The sequence below is a fragment of the Ranitomeya imitator genome, chromosome 1 (genome assembly GCF_032444005.1).
Source record: "Ranitomeya imitator isolate aRanImi1 chromosome 1, aRanImi1.pri, whole genome shotgun sequence".
In the NCBI taxonomy this organism is placed as follows: Eukaryota; Metazoa; Chordata; class Amphibia; order Anura; family Dendrobatidae; genus Ranitomeya; species Ranitomeya imitator.
The window spans coordinates 622,900,218-622,921,651 of NC_091282.1; the positions used below are offsets into that span (position 1 = coordinate 622,900,218).

Consider the following 21,434-nt stretch of genomic DNA (forward strand, 5'->3'; position numbering starts at 1 on the left):
AGAAGTCATTATGTTAATGAACCAACCACCTTTCTATCTAATGCCAAACCAAGTTTTGGCTGTAGACCATGTGGTAACTGTGTGGCCTGTCCTAATATTATTCGTGCTCAATCTTTTGTCAGTTCAGATGGGAAAACAATATATGACATCAAACACAGCATTACATGCAATTCGAGGGCAGTTGTGTATTATGCCACTTGCCCCTGCCAATTAATATATGTGGGTTTAACCACCCGACCACTCAAGGTCAGGGTGAGAGAGCATATATTAGGTATCAAAGCTGCCCAGGGAATAACTGATGTCTCCCTACTAAAAACTTTACCCCGGCACTTCAAGATCCACCACAATTGCGATGCCTCAGCCTTACAGGTTAGGGGGATCGACATGATGCAACCAAATATCAGAGGGGGTCCCATCTCTAATCCCCTTGCCAGGCTTGAGGCGAGGTGGATTTGGACTCTTAGGACAGTACACCCCCACGGGCTAAATGAACATCTTAGTTTTATTCCATTTCTGTAGACCGTGTGTGTCCATCTTTATATGCGTTTTTTATTCTGTTTTTAATTGTTTTTAACATTCCTTCTATTTTTTCTTTTAGTGTATTTCTTGATGTGGTTCTTCTTCTACTTCCATGCATTTTGGTCACTGCGGATTTAACCTTATCGGCAGCATGTCTGGATTTCGATGGATATTTGTTGTGGCATATTTATATTTATTGTATTATATTGGTATTTGATAAATTTCTGGTTATTTGTTTTATGCTTCCTTTTATGTATATATATATGTGCTTAATAGTGTGGTTTGTTCTGCACACACGCATATCTGTTATATATGTCTATTTTGTATAGTACATGTTTGCACTGGCTACCTCATGCAAAGGGAATTTTTTGATTTTTTGTACATAATATGTTTGCACTAGTCACTTTATATAACCTTAGCCATCGTTATTCACACTGACATGCACCTTTTATATTATACGCACTGGTCACTCTTGGCTCACGTATCCTCGCTTTACATACATGCCTGCCGTATTGCTCAGTACGCATGCGCTGTCTGTGTTTCCTGGTTGCTGGCGGGCCCCGGCGTCTTTTCGTTGCCGTGGTGACGTAGCACATGCTTGTGCTTCGTCGCTCCGGCGGACGTGACGTTGGAGCTCACGGCGCCGGTTTCCTCCTGACGGCGCATGCGTCGTTTGATGAGCAATCCGCTTGCATTGGCCACATCTCTGTATTTATACCCCGGATGTTACACATGGACGCCACTCCCCCTGACGAAGGATTTTGTGATCCGAAACGCGCGTCGGGGCGCGTCTGTCCACTCTTCACACACCTCTCAGGTAAACCACTCTTTGACGATCCACATGCTGTGTTTGTTTTCTTTCAGCTGTGGGTCACGCTGTTATCTGGCTTCACATAGTGCAGTTGGCACCGTTTTACATACACTCCATGGGCTGTGATTGTGACCTTTTGTAAGGGTCATGCTGCTATTGTTTTCCACATAGTGCAGCGGGCACTGTTCTCGCATATTTTTGTATGTCTACTGACTATCTGTTGTTCTGACATGTATTTTGCACATTTAATACCGCTTGCAGACATGTTATATATATTACTATGTTTTTCCCCTTTTGGGTACATATGCGCTTATGTGTATTAGCAGATACCATCTTACCTATTACTATTTATTTATTTATTTCGTATTTTTTTTGTGGAGTGGTTGCCTATTTCGGTATTTGTATATTACATGGACATCTATATGGACATTTATATGCCCGTTGTACTTTATATAGAGGTCATTTTCATAATTTTTATGGGCTATACCTGTGATAGATGTTTGTTTATATGTTGTCCATTTATTTTTGTGACATAATGATTAGGTGTGTGTAAGTGTGGACTGATACACTTTGTGTTTTGGTACCGCATTGCCAGGTTTTTCTCTTTTTTTGTCCCTATGTACTACCAATAAAATTATTATTTGATACTTTCATATTTTATTGTGTGATCATTATTTTCTTGACTTTTTTTGTTCGGTGCGTCCGTTTCTTTTTCCACAAGAATAAGCCTATCAGCAACCCTCTGGAGTGACAGTCCTCACCTTGTCTCTAAAAATGGCACTGATGCAAGTGGGTGTCACAAGGGTGTCAAGTCCCCCTGGGAGACCTGGAGTTAGAAGGTCACTACAGGTAATGAATCTCAGGTCCTCTTTAGAGACGGTGTGGTTTGTGTCCTATTTTAAATTGATTTCTTTTCCATAATTGCTGAAATGGTTAAGGACTCTTTCTATGCTGGCTTTCTACAGAATTGTTAGGCCATGTTCACACAGTGCGTTTTTTACTGCGGAACCGCAGCGGTTTTGCCGCTGCGGTTCCGCAGCTGTTTTCCATGCAGGGTACATAACAATGTAACCCTATGGAAAACAGTCACTGCTGTGCACATGATCCGTAATTTCGTTTAAAAAGCCACGCAGAATAGCTGCGGCAAAAAAGAAGGAGCATGTCACTTCTTTTTCCTGAACCGCAGCGGTTCTGCACCCATAGACCTCCATTGTGAGGTCAAAATCGCAGTAAAACCCGCAGATCAAAAATATATCTGCGGGTTTTACTGCGATTTGATGTGCAGAACCGCTGCAGCAGGAAGTGCGGGGGAGCGGGCGGAAGTGCGTGGGCGGAGTGTGGCTGCCCCCCCGTGCTCCGATCCCGCCCCCCCGTGCTCCGATGCCCCCCCGTGCCCTAATCTCCCCCCCTTATACTTACCCGGCGTCCCGGTGTCCGTCCGGCCGTCTTCTCCCTGGGCGCCGCCATCTTGCAAAATGGCGGGCGCATGCGCAGTGCGCCCGCCGAATCTGCCGGCCGGCAGATTCGCTCCAAAGTGCATTTTGATCACTGAGATATAACCTATCTCAGTGATCAAAATAAAAAAATAGTAAATGACACCCCCCCCCACTTTGTCACCCCCATTGGTAGGGACAATAAAAAAATTAAGAATTTTTTTTTTTCACTAAGGTTAGAATAGGGGTAGGGGTAGGGTTAGGGGTAGGGTTAGGGGTAGGGGTAGGGGTAGGGTTAGGGTTAGGGTTAGGGGTAGGGTTAGGGTTAGGGGTAGGGTTAGGGTTAGGGTTAGGGTTAGGGGTAGGGTTAGGGGTAGGGTTAGGGTTAGGGTTAGGGGTAGGGTTACGGGGAGGGTTAGGGGTAGGGTTAGGGTTAGGGGTAGGGTTAGGGTATTTTCAGCCATTTTAGCCCTAAAAAGCTTCCTAGGAAACACACAGTCTCTGCATAGAAAACTGCATAAAAAAGGATAAAAAAACGCATCAAAAAACGCATCAAAAAAGGACAAAAAAAGGACCAAAAAAAGGACCTGCGTTTTCTGCCAAGAGCTGCAGTTTTTTAAAAAAAACTGTCCTGAAAAAAAAAGGATGGAAATCCTGAACGTGTGAACATACCCTTACTCTCATCTGCAGCTGCTGATATCATTTCCTCTCCCTACCTTTACTAGCTCTAGAGATTTCTTTTTGCTGGTGAAAGAATCTTCTCCCTAGAGTTGCAGTTAGTAGTAGTTGCTGGAGTGTTTTGTGTGCAGTAGTATCTTGAGTGTTTATCTCCTCATCCTTATTCCTATTCAGTTTGTTTGTTCTTCCCTTTTCCTGTCCTCCTCCCTATTTTTAGTAATTGTTTTGTATGATGGTGGTTTTCAGTTACCCCTTTCTGTCTTTGTTTCTAGTTTCCCTTACATTTGTGTCCCATGCCTCATTAGATGGGGGAGAGGACAGACTAGGTAAGGTTGGAGAGCCAGGTCTCTCTACCATAAAGAGTTCCCCTGGGACAGGGATAATTAGGGTCCCATTTCCAGGGACAGTTTGAGGCCCCTCTCTCTGTCACATCATTACGGTGGGCTAGTCTTCTTAGATTGGAACTGAGTACATAGACAGAATTAAAAGTTGGATCATCCTGCTTTGCTCCTGTAGTGCTTGCTATAGCTCTGTGGCAGTACACCTTCTGTAGTGAGTCCTACTATCTCCTACTTCAACTAGCAATGATGCAGTAACTTTTAAGCTAGACTATATCATGACATCAGAAAACTACTTGGTGTAAAATTCCCCAGAAAATGCTGAAAGGGTAAACAAAATAGGAGCCATGAGTAGGACCAAATAGGTAGCTGCACTGACGAGACAGTTGAGCAGTAAGAATTTTTTTTATACCCTATATTTAATATACTATGGACACTGGAAATACCACGGGACAGAATAAGAAACATTTGATATGCATGAAATAACTTTGTTGCAAATTCAATTTCCTTGCCAAATTCATATTTCAGAAGATTTGCTAGACACTAATACATTTTTTTGATGTTCTTCAACTTTAAAATAGCAACTATGCAACTTTGCAATTGTAATTTTTTTAAACAAATCTGAAATCTGGTGGCAAAGTACTCACAAATCCCATGTTGTGTAAAAACAGTTTTTGTTTATTCCTCTAATGCTCCAAGAAACAACCGGTGTTATCAACTGTAATTGTAACTCCAAATAAAACCAAGTCCAAGTTCCTTGTCAATTTATTTCAAATATTTATTTTAAAAAAAGCTACAATATATTTTATGGCCTTCAAAATTTGTTAACGGCAGTGCATTGTTTTTTGTTTTCTGCTACATTGTGCATCATTTGATATTTTGGTGCAAAGCAATTTTATCTTTCATTTACCATTTACTGGTTTGTGAACAAATATAACAAAATAAGATGGGAGTTAAAAAAATTCTTACACCTTTGTAAAAGTATTATGCACATTTACTTACCAACACTGCCAGTCCTTGTACCTGGTTCCTGCAAAACGTGAATATTGAACGTTTAATATGGTAAATTGTCTAAATTAGAAATTCTCAAAATTGCAATGTTCCCCTCAGTTTGCGTATGCGCACACGTTGCGGATTTTGCTGCGGATCTGCGGCAGATTGGCCGCTGCGGATTCGCAGCAGTTTTCCATGTGGTGTACAGTACCATGTAAACCTATGGAAAACCAAATCCGCTGTGCTCAAGCTGCGGAAAATACCATGCGGAAACGCTGGGTTGTATTTTCCGCAGCATGTCAATTCTTTGTGTGGATTCCGCAGCGGTTTACAGCTGCTACATAATAGGAATCCGCAGGTGTCAAACCGCAGGTGGAATCTGCACAAAACCCGCAGTAATTCAGTGGTAAAGTTTACCTGCAGATTTTGCAAAACTGGTGCAGAAAAATCGGCAACGTGGGCACATAGCCTTTCTGTTTAATTGTAGTTAGAGAGGAAGCTTTGACTAAAGTGGCTGTATACATTAAAGTTTTCATTTGGCTGAAAAGATCTTTGACGACCTTTGCTGAAAAGATTGGTGAAAATTTTTATATTTTAATTTGCCAGCTTCGACAAGATGTTCCGAAAGTTTAATTTGCAGCTAGTTAATTCAATGTGAATCACAAGTAAAGCAAAGCTTTTAGTAGCCCTGAAAAGATGTATATAACACTCTGAGGTGTGTATTGAATCCCATTCAAGCTTTAATGCAAACACGGCCATAGCAATTTCATAGTTACATCAACATATAAGTCTAGGGTTAAATGAATGGTAACGTTCTTCACTGGTGTCCTGTTACACATTTTTTGTAATGCTCACTAATTTACGTCTTCTCTTTCACTATCTCTATGGCTAAGCTGTGAGCTCTGATGCCCTCCCACTAGTATACATTCTATGATCTTGTTTCCTGATTGTTTGTGCTGTACCATGTCATATGATAGCTGCAAGGTATTATAGTGGCTGTACATGAGGACATATGAACCTTTTTTCGCAAATGCAAAATGATGTATGTAATGTAATGTAATGTAATGATGAGCATGTGTGGGTAGTTAACATGAGTTGAATAGTATTGAATTGCTTTAATTTGTCGAATACTAAAATTCAACACAAATTTTAGTTCGCATCAACATTCTCATCTCTACTTTACTAGTTGCATGAATGTTCTACTGTGTTAATTTTTTTAAAAAAAGTGAGGTTATTAAAAAAAGTGAAGCGAGCTTCAAACAATAGGTGTGGTGGGTCCCTGAGCATCACGTCTTTTAAAAGGTAATTATTCAATGTACATGGGCATTAATTACCGCATAGACATACATACGTGTATTTGGTGTGACATAATGCATAAAAGGAATGCACTGATGTTATAGCTTTGGCTTTAGGTATATTTTTGAGTAGCATACTTCTGCTTACGTCTCACTTATCTTTAACAAGTAAAAAAAAAAATCTATGGATACCCTTCTATGCCTCATTGCCACATGTGATCTGTGTGTGTACACTACCATTCAAAAGTTTAGGGTCACTTAGAAATTTTCTTATTTTTGAAAGAAAAGCACTGTTTTTCCAATGAAGCTAACACTAAAAGATTCAGAAATATACTCTATACAATGTTAGCGTGGTAAATTACTATTCTAGCTGCAAACATCTGGCTTATAATGCAATATCTTCATAGGTGTATAGAGTCCCATTTTCAACAACCATCACTAGTGTTCTTATAGTACTTTGTGTTTGCTAACTGTAAGAAGGCTAATGGATGGTTAACATACCCTTGAAAACCCTTGTGCAAGTATGTTAGCACAACTGAAAATAGTTTGGCTGATTAGAGAGCCTATAAACCTGACCTTCCTTTGAGCTAGTTGAGAATCTGGAGCATTACATTTGTTGGTTCCATTAAACTCTCAAAATGGCCAGAAAAAATGAACTTTCATGTGAAACTCGACAGTCTATTCTTGTTCTTAGAAATGAAGGCTATTCCATGTGAGAAATTGCCAAGAAACTGAAGATTTCCTACAACGGTGTGTACTACTCCCTTCGGAGGAGAGCACAAACAGGCTTAAACCAGAGCAGAAAGAGAAGTGGAAGGCCCCATTGCACAACTGAGCAACAAGACAAGTACATTAGAGTCTGTATTTTGAGTAATCGACTCCTCACAGGTCCTCAACTGGCAGCTTCATTAAATAGTACATACAAAACGCCAGTGTCAACGTCTACAGTGAAAAGGCGACTCCGGGATGCTGGCCTTCAGGGCAGAGTGGCAAAGAAAAAGCCATATCTGAGACTGGCTAATCAAAGGAAAAGATTAATATGGGCAAAAAAACACAGACATTGGACAGAGGAAGATTGGAAAAAAGTGTTATGGACAGACAAATCCAAGTTTGAGGTGTTTGGATCACACAGAAGAACATTTGTGAGACGCAGAACAACTGAAAAGATGCTGGAAGAGTGCCTGATGCCATCTGTCAAGCATGGTGGAGGTAATGTGATGTAAATATATATAAAAGGGGTGCACCCCTAGGCCAATAGCGATACAGGGTGCAAAACCTAGTCTGTAAGGCAAATTTGGTACAACACAGAAGAAAAAAAGACTAGACTAATGATGGTATGCACACCCAAGAATAATATGAAAAAATCAAAAGTACTTTTATTACACCTCAGAAAAGACAGACACAAAATAAAACCATTTAAAAAGGTCTAAGTATAAGACCAATGACCATCACCCTTATATATCACATACATGGTGTAACACAGCCAAAAAATACAGATACAAATAAATATAAATAGTACAGTTGGTTGTACAAATATAAATGCAAAAATGCCTCTAGCTCATGGGCCTAGTAGCACACAATACCCTGCAGTCATGTATAAACATAATGGAGACCCTATATGACAAATATGGCTATATAGTTAATAGCAGTATTATCTAAGCATGCTCAGTACCTAGAAAACCTTAGTCCCAATGTACATATCACAATGTTAAGCTTAGGTAAAAGCATAAACCCCCAAAAGATGTATATCATAATACCTATAGTAACCTGGTCCAATGAGGAACAAAGGTGGACTGCCAATTGATGAAAAGCACACAAAACCACAGAAAAGAGCAAGGTCGAAGAAATTTTTATACTGAAAATAGAGAAATGCAGCTCAAGTTGAAGGAAAATGCGGCAGACTAAGGCACCCAGAGGAGACAAGAGACGAGGTAAGGGGTGAGGTAAGAGCCCCACGCGTATCGATGCAACAGCAGCTTCGTTAGGGGAAGTGAGCAATAATGAGGTAATGTGATGGTCTGGGGTTGATTTGGTGCTAGTAAAGTGGGAGATTTGTACAAGGTAAAAGGGATATTGAATAAGGAGGGCTATCAATCCATTTTGCAACACCATGCCATACTCTGTGGACAGCACTTGATTGGAGCCAATTTCATCCTACAACAGGACAATGACCCAAAGCACACCTCCAAATTATGCAAGAACTTTTTAGGGAAATAGCAGACAGCTGGTATTCTATCTGTAATGGAGTGGCCAGCACAGTCACCAGATCTCAGCACCATTGAGCTGTTGTGGGAGCAACTTGACCGTATGGTACGCAAAAAGTGCCCTTCAAGCCAAACCAACTTGTGGGAGGGGCTTCTGAAAGCATGGGGTGAAATTTCTCCAGATTACCTCAGCAAATTAACTGCTAGAATGCCAGTGGTCTGCAATGCTATAACTGCTGCAAAGGGAGCATTCTTTGGCAACAGCAAAGTTTGAAGGAGAAAATTATTATTTCAAATAAAAGATTCTCGTTACTGGGACCTATCGTGTTTGAGACTCCTCTCTTCGTCTGATAACCTACATTTATATGAGAATGTAGGATCTTGCTAAAACTAAAACTGCCTGAGGGGTGGAGTGCTTAGTCAAAGAGTCTATGTATACAAATATCAAAAGAGATACCATCACTTTGTTACAGAAATTAGGTGTGTCTGTACACAGAGTGCTTACTAAGAGTAGCCATCTCCATACATAGCTAACAAAATAAAATAGTACTCTGTAGCACTAAAGCATGCAAACATGAAATATATGAAATTTTAACTGCATCATTGCTCTAGAAAATATGAAATATTGTAAACACTTAGAGCAAAATGGGCCAATTTATGTGTACCTGACACACATTTATTTTGTTAGTTATGTATGGAGATACCTATTCTTAAAGGGCTTTAGACTTTAGACTCTTAGAGGGCTTGTGTTATGGTCCACTACCAATGAAATCATGTCCCCTACAAAGATTTGCTACTTTTTAATGAGTCCAACACCAAGGTCAATGAACATCTGCAAAGTTTTGAGACACTGATGCTGATGCATCTGGTGCCCATGCCTGACTGGGGTAAATACCTGTTGACTAGTTTGACTGGCCGGGCACGAAATGATGTCCGGTCACTTGGGCCTACGAACTGCATAGACTATGGTACTCTTAAGGACATTGTGTTGGGCTCTTTTCCTATCACTCCTGAGAGATGTTGCGCCAAGATCCGGACATTTTCTCCCCAGGGGTTTTACTATGTAGAATTTTGCAGTCAACTCCATTGACACTGACACCACTGACTCAATGGTAGGGCTGCCCACTCCAATGCTTCCCTCTGGAAGATTATCATGCTTGAGCAACTTATGGACAAAATGGCTCCATAAATATGAGAGAGGGTAGCTGACTGGAAGCCTGACATAGGCAACCAACACCACTGAAGACCTGATATCCCCACCGAACCCAGAAAACCCCTCAACCATAGATTTGAGCAACCACCAGCCATTCAAGCAGGACTATCAGACTACCCAGTAAATCCGCCAGGACAAAGGATTACCAACAGTACCTGTGATTTGCCCAAACCATGGGGCAGTTATACTAGCGGGAAGCCTTGGACACATGGCCAAACATTGTCCCCTGGCCAGAGCCCCATGCATAGAGACTGTATGCCAGCCCAGCAGGTCAACATCTACCAAAACAAACCAGCAGGGTCTGAGGGACACTACCCCTGGGAAATAACAGCAGCGGAGGAAGTGATATATCTCATCCATGCTCTAAGGCGAGTTGGCCACCCTACACCAGCCAACCTCCATTGTCAAATCCAGCCAGTAAAGGTTGGTGATATCCTGGCCTAGGGACTTTGGGACACTGGGCCTTCAATTATCCTGGTCAGCCCAGATATTGTCCCACCAGAAAACTGCTTAACGGGATGCCAAATGAATATCTCCTTGGCTTGAGGTCAGAGTTTGGATATCCCTCTAGTATGTGTGCAGTTGGACTGATGAATTAACCAGAGAGAGGTCGAAGTGGAACTCATGGTTGGATTTCCTATGACTTATTTTGGTGAACGACCTAGAACAAGGGCTTTTCCAGTCAATTTGTCATTGTCATCACCTGCAACCAAGCCAAGCAACACCCTAAAGTGGATCTTTCTTCCACCCCTCCCAAGGATAACCCACACTCCAAGTCTCCATCATCCTCCTCTGATCCAAAGGCTGTGAGTACACCTGACCAGACTGTGCCCATTAACTGGGTTGAGATAGAACGTAATGAGTTTAGGGAAGCCCAACTCACAGACCTCACCCTAGAGCTTGCCTGAGTGCCTTTGGAGCCGGTACAAGAGAGTTGGGAAGGTGCTTTCCCCACTGAAGGGGTGTCCATTCTGTACTATGTCCAAAACTTTAGGAAAAAGATGAGGTACCTCATAACCTTAGCCTTGTTACAACAGTACTGCCGAGAATTTAACTGTGGACAGAAGGTTCTAGTACTAGAAACAGTACGCAAAAGCAAGCTGCAAGCCATGTGGGCGGTTCCGTTCACCATGCCCACGAGATGTGGTGAGAATGACTAGATTGTGGCTTTAGATTGAGCAGCTGTTCGTGAACAGACCTATCATGTCAATTGGCTAAAAGCTTATGAGAAAAGAGAGGTCACCAAATTAGCTGTTTGTTGTCTTCCTTTAGAGGACCCATATATGGACCAGATCACAGACTTATTGGTGAAATCAAAAGAGAAAACAAAACTGCTTGGAACATATGGCTTCCTGTTCACAAGTTGGCCTGATCGAACAATCCTGTTCCAGCATCATGTCAATACATTGGTAGCCACTCCACTCAGGCAAGCAACCTATCGAGTTGGCAATGATAAAGGCGATGTGAATGAGATGTTGAATTTGGGGTGTCATAGTTCCTTTCCATAGACAATGAGCAGCCATTGTACTGTTGGCGCCCAAGAAAGACAAAAGTACTAGCTTCTGTGTGGATTATATGGAACGCAATGAGTTCATTACTACAGATGCCTACCCCATGCCTCGGGTCGATGAAATACTAGACAGATTAGGAGGATCTCAGTTCATATCTTTGATCAATCTGAGCATTTGATACTGGCAGATCCGACTCACAAAAGAGTTTACCAGTATGCTATTTGCAATGAAGAATGCCCCAGCTACCTTCCAAAGGATGGTAAACCAGTTATTAGGGGGATGTCAGGGGTATGCCCAGGCCTAACTGGATGACATTGCTATCTTCAGCGATAGCAGAGAAGAGCATCTTCAACACGCATGCCAGGTACTGTGTAGGGTAGACAAATCCCAGCTTACCATCTGACCCAACAAGTGCCATATGGGGATGGCCGAGGTACTATCCCTGGGACATTGTGTGGGAAGATGGTGTATTTGTCCACAACCCACAAAAGTAGAAGCCATTATCCAGTGGCCACACCCAGCCAATCAAAAATTATTCTGCTCATTCCTATTTTAGAAAGTTTGTCTCCAATTATAGCACGATAGCAAATCACCTTACTGACCTCACCATCTAAAGATATGCTCACAATCTCATCTGGACCCCAGAATGTCAGTCCGCATTTCTCCTGTTCAAAACCCTGGTGCATTGTCTAAACAGATGCATAAGATATATCGGGATCTGTACTCAGTCAAATGAGGTCCAACGGTCAGGAACACCTGGCAGCCAATGTTTCCCGGAGGCTGTTGGATTGGGAAAGGGCATACACCACAATAGAAAAAGAATTCTTAGCCATAGTCTGGGCCCTAAAGCAATTGCTGCCATACAACTGTGGCAAGGAATTCATGGTAATTTCCGACCAAAATCCTTTAAGTTGGCTAAATCGAACTGCTGGGGACAGCAGACATTTACTCAGATGGAGTCTGGCCTTACAGTCCTATAATTTTTATATCTCCCATAAAAAGAGAATAGATCATGGAAATACCAACGGGCTGACCTGACAAGTGAAGAAGGATCATCAGAAGCCTATCACGTCTGGAAGCCCAATCAACAGAGACCCACTACAGGATCCAGCAGCTTCTTGGGCTAATTAAGAAGGGGGTGGAATGTGACAGCACAGAACTTGTTTTTGATAGGCCAGACATGTTTTTGTTTCATGGGTCAAGAGACTTAGGCCATGGTTCATATGAACCTGAATGTTGACTATTGAATTGATGAGTTTGCATTAGGTGGGTAAAGAGATAGGCCATTGTTCATATGAGCCTAAACATTGACTCTTGAATTGATTATTGTGTTGCTATCCTTGGAAGACAGGGATGCTGCATAATTGAGTAACTGATGTTTGCTAATATGTTGATTACCCATTGTATCAGGCCATGCAGTTTATTGACCTGCAAACATTGAAGGATGAACTATGCAAATTGATGAATACTCGAACAACAAGAAAAGATGATAGGAAACTGAATTTATGTATACGGGCAAGTGCGGTTAGTATAGATATATGAATCACCAATAGAAATAGCGACATAGATGGATATAGTAATGCTGGCGCATTGGAGCATCAGAAAAATGCATCCTAAATAACCTAACAGAAACAATACACCCTAATAAAGCATAGTTTGCTAGTACAAAGTGAGAAGATGTGATAAAAAAAATATATATGAAGGAGTTTCTGCTGATAAGTATAAAAGGATGCCCTGGGTAATGTAGCAGATTAATGACAGAGTAAAAAGGCAGAGTGCAAACAAAGGCAGATTACCTGTGGAGTGGCAGCGGATACCTCGATGTGCGTTTCACATATAGCTTTCTCCATACATCCCCCTGCTTTATTAGGGTGTATTGTTTCTGTTCTGTTATTTAGGATGCATTTTTCTGATACTTCAATGTGCCAGCATTACTATATCCACCTTTGTGGCTATTTCTATTGGTGATACATATGTCTATACTAACCGCACTTGCCCATATACATAAATTCATTTGCGTGGATATACCTTTTATCTTTTCTCTGGCACACTAATTTTTCAGCACCTTACCTTTAAGATGCGGCGCATATATTTTTTTGCACATTATGCGCCCACATTTACATTTGAATTTTGAATTTTTAAGTCATGTTTTTTTTAAAAAGTTATACTTAAATAAAAATTTATATTTTTATAGCATATACTGTAGCTTCCTTTCTCTTCTGTCTTGGATGTGCTTATTCTAAGAAACTGCTACTTAATTAGGCAATTATTTATTCTGATGCAATATGGCTTTAAGTTGACCGGGACATTAGGCTTTGTCTGAACCTCATGCTCAACCTTTGTACAACCTGGCAGTTCTGAGAACAGACCTCTGCTTTGCTGTAGCTGGTTGGTGGACTTTGTAATTGATATTTCCAACCTTTTCAACTATTTCGTAGGGGCCCAGCCACATGGCCAGGAATTTGCTCTGCACTGTAGATACCAGTCCAGCAACAGTACTCGTTCCCCAGGGTCGAAGTGTCTCACCCTCACCGACCTATCGTACACCCTGGATTGTGCCTCTTGTGTTTTGAGGAGGTGTTCTCACATGATGGACATGATCTTGGCAATCTATCTTGCATCTGGGCCACATGCTTGTATACATGCTGGTAGGAAGTAGACTATGCCTCCCAAGTCTCCTTTGCTACATAGTGGAGCCCACGGGGGTTGGCCATGCAAAAGTTCAAAAGGAGAAAACCCAGTAGAGGCCCAAGGGACTTCTCTGATGGAGAATAAAAGATACGGTATTAGACAGTCCCAGTACCGGCCATCCTTCTCTACGACCATTTCTTTAACAATGGTAGACTGAGGTTCAGAGTTGTGTGATTTGCAGGGTTTTACTCAACTCCTTCATCACCTGTCACATAAACAGGGTCCCTTGGTCCATCAGGATCTCTTTAGGCAACCCTGTTCTGATAAAGATATGGACCAACTCTCGGGCTATACACTTGGCGGAGGAGTTACATAGTGGAAAGGCCCCTGAATTCCATGTAGCATAGTCGAGCACCAACAAGATATACTGGGTGCCCTCTGGCAGACTTGAACAGGGGTCCCACTACATCCTTGGCTATGCAGTTAAACGGAACCTCAATAATGGGCAATGGCACTCTAGGGCTAAGAAAGTGAGCAACTGGGAAAATCAGCTGGCACGTGGAACAGGACCTACAGGGATTCACAATGTCACAGTGACAACCAGGATAGTAAAACCTCTGAAAGAGGGACCTGACTGTTGTCCGAGCAACCAGATATCCTCCCTTTCTCCCACAAGTCCCAAAATAATGCTAAGTCCCGCCCAACCATTGCTGATATTTTTTACATGGTATTTGTGTATTCTATATTTGTGTAATTCTGTAATTATGGTCCAGATCTACTCACCAATTGCCTCATCTGTGTTTTTTGTCTTTTAATATGTATATATTTATAGGTTGATTTTATTTTGTCTAAATAAAGCTTTGCGATTTTACCTGGTCTTATGGTTAATTCCTGTTTTTTTTATATTTGTATATTATCTATGACCTAATTTATAGGATAGATAATGTAGGAGTAATTTAACCATTGGTAAAACGAAGAAAACAGTTAAAGTGATCATTCAACTCATAATGAAAAGTTTATAATAAAAGCTTAACCCCTTCATGACCCAGCCTATTTTGACCTTAAAGACCTTGCCGTTTTTTGCAATTCTGACCAGTGTCCCTTTATGAGGTAATAACTCAGGAACGCTTCAATGGATCCTAGCGGTTCTGAGATTGTTTTTTCGTGACATATTGGGCTTCATGTTATTGGTAAATTTAGGTCAATAAATTATGCGTTTATTTGTGATAAAAACAGAAATTTGGCGAAAATTTTGAAAATTTCGCAATTTTCACAATTTGAATTTTTATTCTGTTAAACCAGAGAGTTATGTGACACAAAATAGTTAATAAATAACATTTCCCACATGAATATTTTACATCAGCACAATTTTGGAAACAAAATTTTTTTTTGCTAGGAAGTTATAAGGGTTAAAATTTGACCAGCGATTTCTCATTTTTACAACGAAATTTACAAAACCATTTTTTTAGGGACCACCTCACATTTGAAGTCAGTTTACAAGGTCTATATGGCTGAAAATACCCAAAATTGACACCATTCTAAAAACTGCACCCCTCAAGGTGCACAAAACCACATTCAGGAAGTTTATTAGCCCTTCAGGTGCTTCAATGCATCAGAAGCAACATGGAAGGAAAAAATGAACATTTAACTTTTTAGTCACAAAAATTATCTTTTAGCAACAATTTTTTTGATTTCACAATGGTAAAAGGAGAAACTGAACCACGAAAGTTGTTTTACAATTTGTCCTGAGTACGCTGATACCTCATATGTAGGGGTAAACCACTGTTTGGGCGCACGGCAGGACTTGGAAGGGAAGGAGCGCCATTTGACTTTTTGAATGAAAAATTGGCTCCACTCTTTAGCGGACACCATGTCACGTTTGGAGAGGCCCCGTGTGCCTAAAAATTGGAGCTCCCCCACAAGTGACCCCATTTTGGAAACTAGACACCCCAAGGAACTTATCTAGATGCATAGTGAGCACTTTGAACCCCCAGGTGCTTCACAAATTGATCCGTAAAAATGAAAAAGTACTTTTTTTTCACAAAAAAATTGTTTTAGCCTCATTTTTTTCATTTTCACATGGGCAACAGGATAAAATGGATCCTAAAATTTGTTGGGCAATTTCTCCTGAGTACACCGATACCTCACATGTGGGAGTAAACCACTGTTTGGGCACATGGTAAGGCTCGGAAGGGAAGGAGCGCCATTTGACTTTTTGAATGAAAAATTATCTCCATCGTTAGCGGACACCATGTCGCGTTTGGAGAGCCCCTGTGTGCCTAAACATTGGAGCTCCCCCACAAGTGACCCCATTTTGGTAACTAGACCCCCCAAGAAACTTATCTAGATGCCTAGTGAGCACTTTAAACCCTCAGGTGCTTCACAAATTGATCTGTAAAAATGAAAAAGTACTTTTTTTCACAAAAAAATTCTTTTCGCCTCAATTTTTTCATTTTCACATGGGCAATAGGATAAAATGGATCCTAAAATTTGTTGGGCAATATCTCCCGAGTATGCCGATACTTTATATGTGGGGGTAAACCACTGTTTGGGCACACGGCAGGGCTCGGAAGGGAAGGCGCGCCATTTGACTTTTTGAATGGAAAATTAGCTCCAATTGTTAGCGGACACCATGTCGCGTTTGGAGAGCCCCTGTGTGCCTAAACATTGGAGCTCCCCCACAAGTGACCCCATTTTGGACACTAGACCCCCCAAGGAACTTATCTAGATGCATATTGAGCACTTTAAACCCCCAGCTGCATCACAGAAGTTTATAATGCAGAGCCAAGAAAATAAAAAATAACTTTTCTTTCCTCAAAAATGATTTTTTTAGCCTGGAATTTCCTATTTTGCCAACGGTATTAGGAGAAATTGGACCCCAAATGTTGTTGTCCAGTTTGTCCTGAGTACGCTGATACCCCATATGTGGGGGTAAACCACTGTTTGGGCGCCCGGCAGGGCTCGGAAGGGAAGGCACGCCATTTGGCTTTTTAAATGGAAAATTAGCTCCAATCATTAGCGGACACCATGTCACGTTTGGAGAGCCCTTGTGTGCCTAAACATTGGAGATCCCCCACAAATGACCCCATTTTGGAAACTAGACCCCCAAAGGAACTAATCTAGATGTGTGGTGAGGACTTTGAACCCCCAAGTGCTTCACAGAAGTATAACGCAGAGCCATGAAAATAAAATAAAAAATTATTTTCTCAAAAATGATCTTTTAGCCTGCAATTTTTTATTTTCCCAAGGGTATCAGGAGAAATTTGACCCCAAAAGTCAAACTACTGTTTGGGCACATGCCGGGGCTCGGAAGTGAAGTAGTGACGTTTTGAAATGCAGACTTTGATGGAATGCTCTGCGGGCGTCACGTTGCGTTTGCAGAGCCCCTGATGTGGCTAAACAGTAGAAACCCCCCACAAGTGACCCCATTTTGGAAACTAGACCCCGTAAGGAACTTATCTAGATGTATGGTGAGCACTTTGAACCCCCAAGTGCTTCACAGAAGTTTATCACGCAGAGCCGTGAAAATAATAAATATGTTTTCTTTCTTCAAAAATAATTATTTAGCTCAGAATTTTTTAATTTTCCCAAGGGTAACAGGAGAAATTTGACCCCAATATTTGTTGTCCAGTTTCTCCTGAGTACGGTGATACCCCATATGTGGGGGTAAACTACTGTTTGGGCACATGCCTGGGCTCGGAAGTGAAGTAGTGACGTTTTGAAATGCAGACTTTAATGGAATGCTCTGCGGGCGTCACGTTGCGTTTGCAGAGCCCTTGATGTGGCTAAACAGTAGAAACCACCCACAAGTGACCCCATTTTGGAAACTAGACCCCGTAAGGAACTTATCTAGATGTGTGGTGAGCACTTTGAACCCCCAAGTGCTTCACAGAAGTTTATAACGCAGAGCCGTGAAAATAATAAATATGTTTTCTTTCTTCAAAAATAATTATTTAGCCCAGAATTTTTAAATTTTCCCAAGGGTAACAGGAGAAATTGGACCCCAATATTTGTTGTCCAGTTTCTCCTGAGTACGGTGATACCCCATATGTGGGGGTAAACTACTGTTTGGGCACATGCCGGGGCTCGGAAGTGAAGTAGTGACGTTTTGAAATGCAGACTTTGATGGAATGCTCTGCGGGCGTCACGTTGCGTTTGCAGAGCCCCTGATGTGGCTAAACAGTAGAAACCCCCCACAAGTGACCCCAGTTTGGAAACTAGACCCCGTAAGGAACTTATCTAGATGTGTGGTGAGCACTTTGAACCCCCAAGTGCTTCACAGAAGTTTATAACGCAGAGCCGTGAAAATAATAAATATGTTTTCTTTCTTCAAAAATAATTATTTAGCTCAGAATTTTTAAATTTTCCCAAGGGTAACAGGAGAAATTTGACCCCAATATTTGTTGTCCAGTTTCTCCTGAGTATGGTGATACCCTATATGTGGGGGTAAACTACTGATTGGGCACATGCCGGGGCTCGGAAGTGAAGTAGTGACGTTTTGAAATGCAGACTTTGATGGAATGCTCTGCGGGCGTCACGTTGCATTTGCAGAGCCCCTGATGTGGCTAAACAGTAGAAACCCCCCACAAGTGACCCCATTTTGGAAACTAGACCCCGAAAGGAACTTATCTAGATGTGTGATGAGCACTTTGAACCCCCAAGTGCTTCACAAACGTTTACAACGCAGAGCCGTGAAAATAAAAAATCATTTTTCTTTCCTCAAAAATGAAGTTTTAGCAAGCATTTTTTATTTTCACAAGGGTAACAGGAGAAATTGGACCCCAGTAATTGTTGCGCAGTTTGTCCTGAGTATGCTGGTATCCCATATGTGGGGGTAAACCACTGTTTGGGCACACGTCGGGGCTCGGAAGTGAGGTAGCACCATTTGACTTTTTGAATACAAGATTGGCTGGAATCAATGGTGGCGCCATGTTGCGTTTGGAGACCCCTGATGTGCCTAAACAGTGGAAACCCCTCAATTCTACCTCCAACACTAACCCCAACACACCCCTAACCCTTATCCCAACTGTAGCCATAACCCTAAACACAACCCTAACCGCAACACACCCCTAACCACAACCCTAACCCCAACACACCCCTAACCCTAACCACAACCCTAATTCCAACCCTAACCCTAAGGCTACGTGCCCACATTGCGGATTTGTGTGAGATTTTTCAGCACCATTTTTGAAAAATCCGCGGGTAAAAGGCACTGCGTTTTACCTGCGGATTTACCGTGGATTTCCAGTGTTTTTTGTGCGGATTTCACCTGCGGATTCCTATTGAGGAACAGGTGTAAAACGCCGCGGAATCCGCATAAAGAATTGACATGCTGCGGAAAATACAACGCAGCGTTTCCGCGTGGTATTTTCCGCACCATGGGCACAGCGGATTTGGTTTTCCATAGGTTTACATGGAACTGTAAACCTGATGGAACACTGCTGCAAATCCGCAGCGGGCAATCCGCTGCGGATCCGCAGCCAAATCCGCACCGTGTGCACATGGCCTAATTCTAAAGGTATGTGCACACACTGCGGAAAACGCTGCGGATCCGCAGCAGCTTCCCATGAGTTTACAGTTCAATGTAAACCTATGGGAAACAAAAATCGCTGTACACATGCTGCGGAAAAACTGCACGGAAACGCAGCAGTTTACATTCCGCAGCATGTCGCTTCTTTCTGCGGATTCCACAGCGGTTTTACAACTGCTCAAATAGAAAATCGCAGTTGTAAAACCGCAGTGAAATGCGCAGAAAAACCGCAGTAAATCTGCCATAAATCTGCAGTGGTTTAGCACTGCAGATTTATCAAATCCGCAGCGGAAAAATCCGCAGAGGACCAGAATACGTGTGCACATACCGAAACCCTAACCCTACCCCTAACCCTACCCCTAACCCTACCCCTTCCCCCAACCCTAACCCTAACCCTACCCCTAACCCTAACCCTACCCCTAACCCTACCCCTAACCCTACCCCTAACCCTAATTCTTACCCCAACCTTAGTGGAAGAAAAAAAAAATCTTTATTTTATTCTTGTCCCTACCTATGGGGGTGACAAAGGGGGGGGTCATTCAGTATTTTTTTTATTTTGATCACTGCGATAGGTTTTATGGCAGTGATCAAAATGCACTTGAAACGAATCTGCCGGCCGGCAGATTCGGCGGGCGCACTGCGAGTGCGCCCGCCATTTTGGAAGATGGCGGCGCCCAGGAAAGAAGACCACGGACCACGGGAGGCTCGGTAAGTATGATGGGGTGGGAGGGGAGCACGGGGGGTGGATCAGAGCATGGGGGGGTAAATCGGAGCACGGGGGGGTGGATCGGAGCATGGGGGGGTGCATTGGAGCATCGGGGGGTGGATCGGACTGCAGGGGGGTGGATTGGACTGCAGGGTGGGTGGATCGGAGTGCAGGGGGGGTGGTTGGAGCACAGGGGGGTGATTGGAGCACGGGGGTGAGCGGACAAGAGCACGGGGGGGAGCGGACAGGAGGACGGAGGGGAGCGGAGCAGTGTACAGGACAGATCGGAGGGCTGGGGGGGGCGATCGGTGGGGTGGGGTGGGGGCACATCAGTGTTTCCAGCCATGGCCGATGATATTGCAGCATCGGCCATGGCTGGATTGTAATATTTCACCAGTTATAATAGGTGAAATATTACAAATCGCTCTGATTGGCAGTTTCACTTTCAACAGCCAATCAGAGCGATTGTAGCCACGGGGGGGTGAAGCCACCCCCCTGGGCTAAACTACCACTCCCCCTGTCCCTGCAGATCGGGTGAAATGGGAGTTAACCCTTTCACCGGATCTGCAGGGACGCGATCATTCTGTGACACAGCATATGCGTCACAGGTCGGATTGGCACCGACTTTCATGACGCATACGCTGTGTCACAGGTCGGGAAGGGGTTAATGCATAGTTAAAATATCTGGTGCCCTTCTTTTCAATCTTTGTGCTGCAGGTCTCATGATTCTCACTTATTTTTTTCCTACATAAAAAATGGATGTCAAGTTGTATGACTACTCTACACACAATACATGTTAGTAGTCTTTGACCCTCCCCCTGATCTCAGTTGGTCCAAACTGATTGACTGCAATGCTGACAACATAAAGTCAGCACTGCAGACATTAACAGATACCAAGATCAAACGTAGGGATCCAGGATGCAAATTGTCTCTTCAGAGAGGAAGAGGACTAGAACTCTAGTGCCACCTATTGAAAGTAGCAATCCTAACAGTCAATGTCGACCCTTTAATGAGCCTTGTCAGGTGACTTAGGATAAAGGGTTAAAGGATTGCTACTTTCAATAGGTGGCACTAGAGTTCTAGTCCTCTTCCTCTCTGAAGAGACAATTTGCATATTTCCCAGAGGAGCATTGCGGCTTCAAGTCTCCTCACCTTGACATGCTTAACATGTCACTCTCTACAAGGAGAAACGATACTTCTTGAAAAATAATCAGGTGAAATGTGTAGCAGAATTTATGATGTAGGCTAGTGTCTTACCTGTGAAGGTACTGGTACACCTGCAGCAAAATAAATCACACTGGCCAAAAGAACAAAATACATTTTCATAGCCATCTTGCTCTTGAGTATTTGTGCTTTCCTTCTTTTCTTTGGAATACAATCTGGTGTCTACATGCATTGCTTATATGGAAAATCCAGGCAAAGATTCAACCAATCAGAAGGCAGCATGATTCTTCTCAGGAGATTTTGGTGACAAACTTTGAATACTTTTCAATTAGTTTTATATTTCAAAGAAAGAAAAGCTGAATAAATCTTGTTGCCTTAGAGATGATTTTTCAACTTTGTGTCAAATGT

At 42.4% G+C, this 21,434-nt stretch overlaps 1 protein-coding gene across 1 annotated transcript in view; it reads right to left on the reverse strand.

Moving 5' to 3' along the window:
* LOC138637822 (embryonic protein UVS.2-like) overlaps nt 1–21,221 on the reverse strand; it is a 94,993-nt gene extending 73,772 nt beyond the window's left edge. Inside the window, exons 1-2 of the mRNA XM_069726752.1 lie at nt 21,120–21,221; nt 4,782–4,809 (exon numbers count right to left, since the gene is read on the reverse strand). Coding sequence (XP_069582853.1) covers nt 4,782–4,809; nt 21,120–21,194 — 103 coding nt within the window. The 5' untranslated portion in view covers nt 21,195–21,221. The remainder of the gene's footprint in view (nt 1–4,781; nt 4,810–21,119) is intronic.
* Nucleotides 21,222–21,434: the final 213 nt, after the last annotated feature.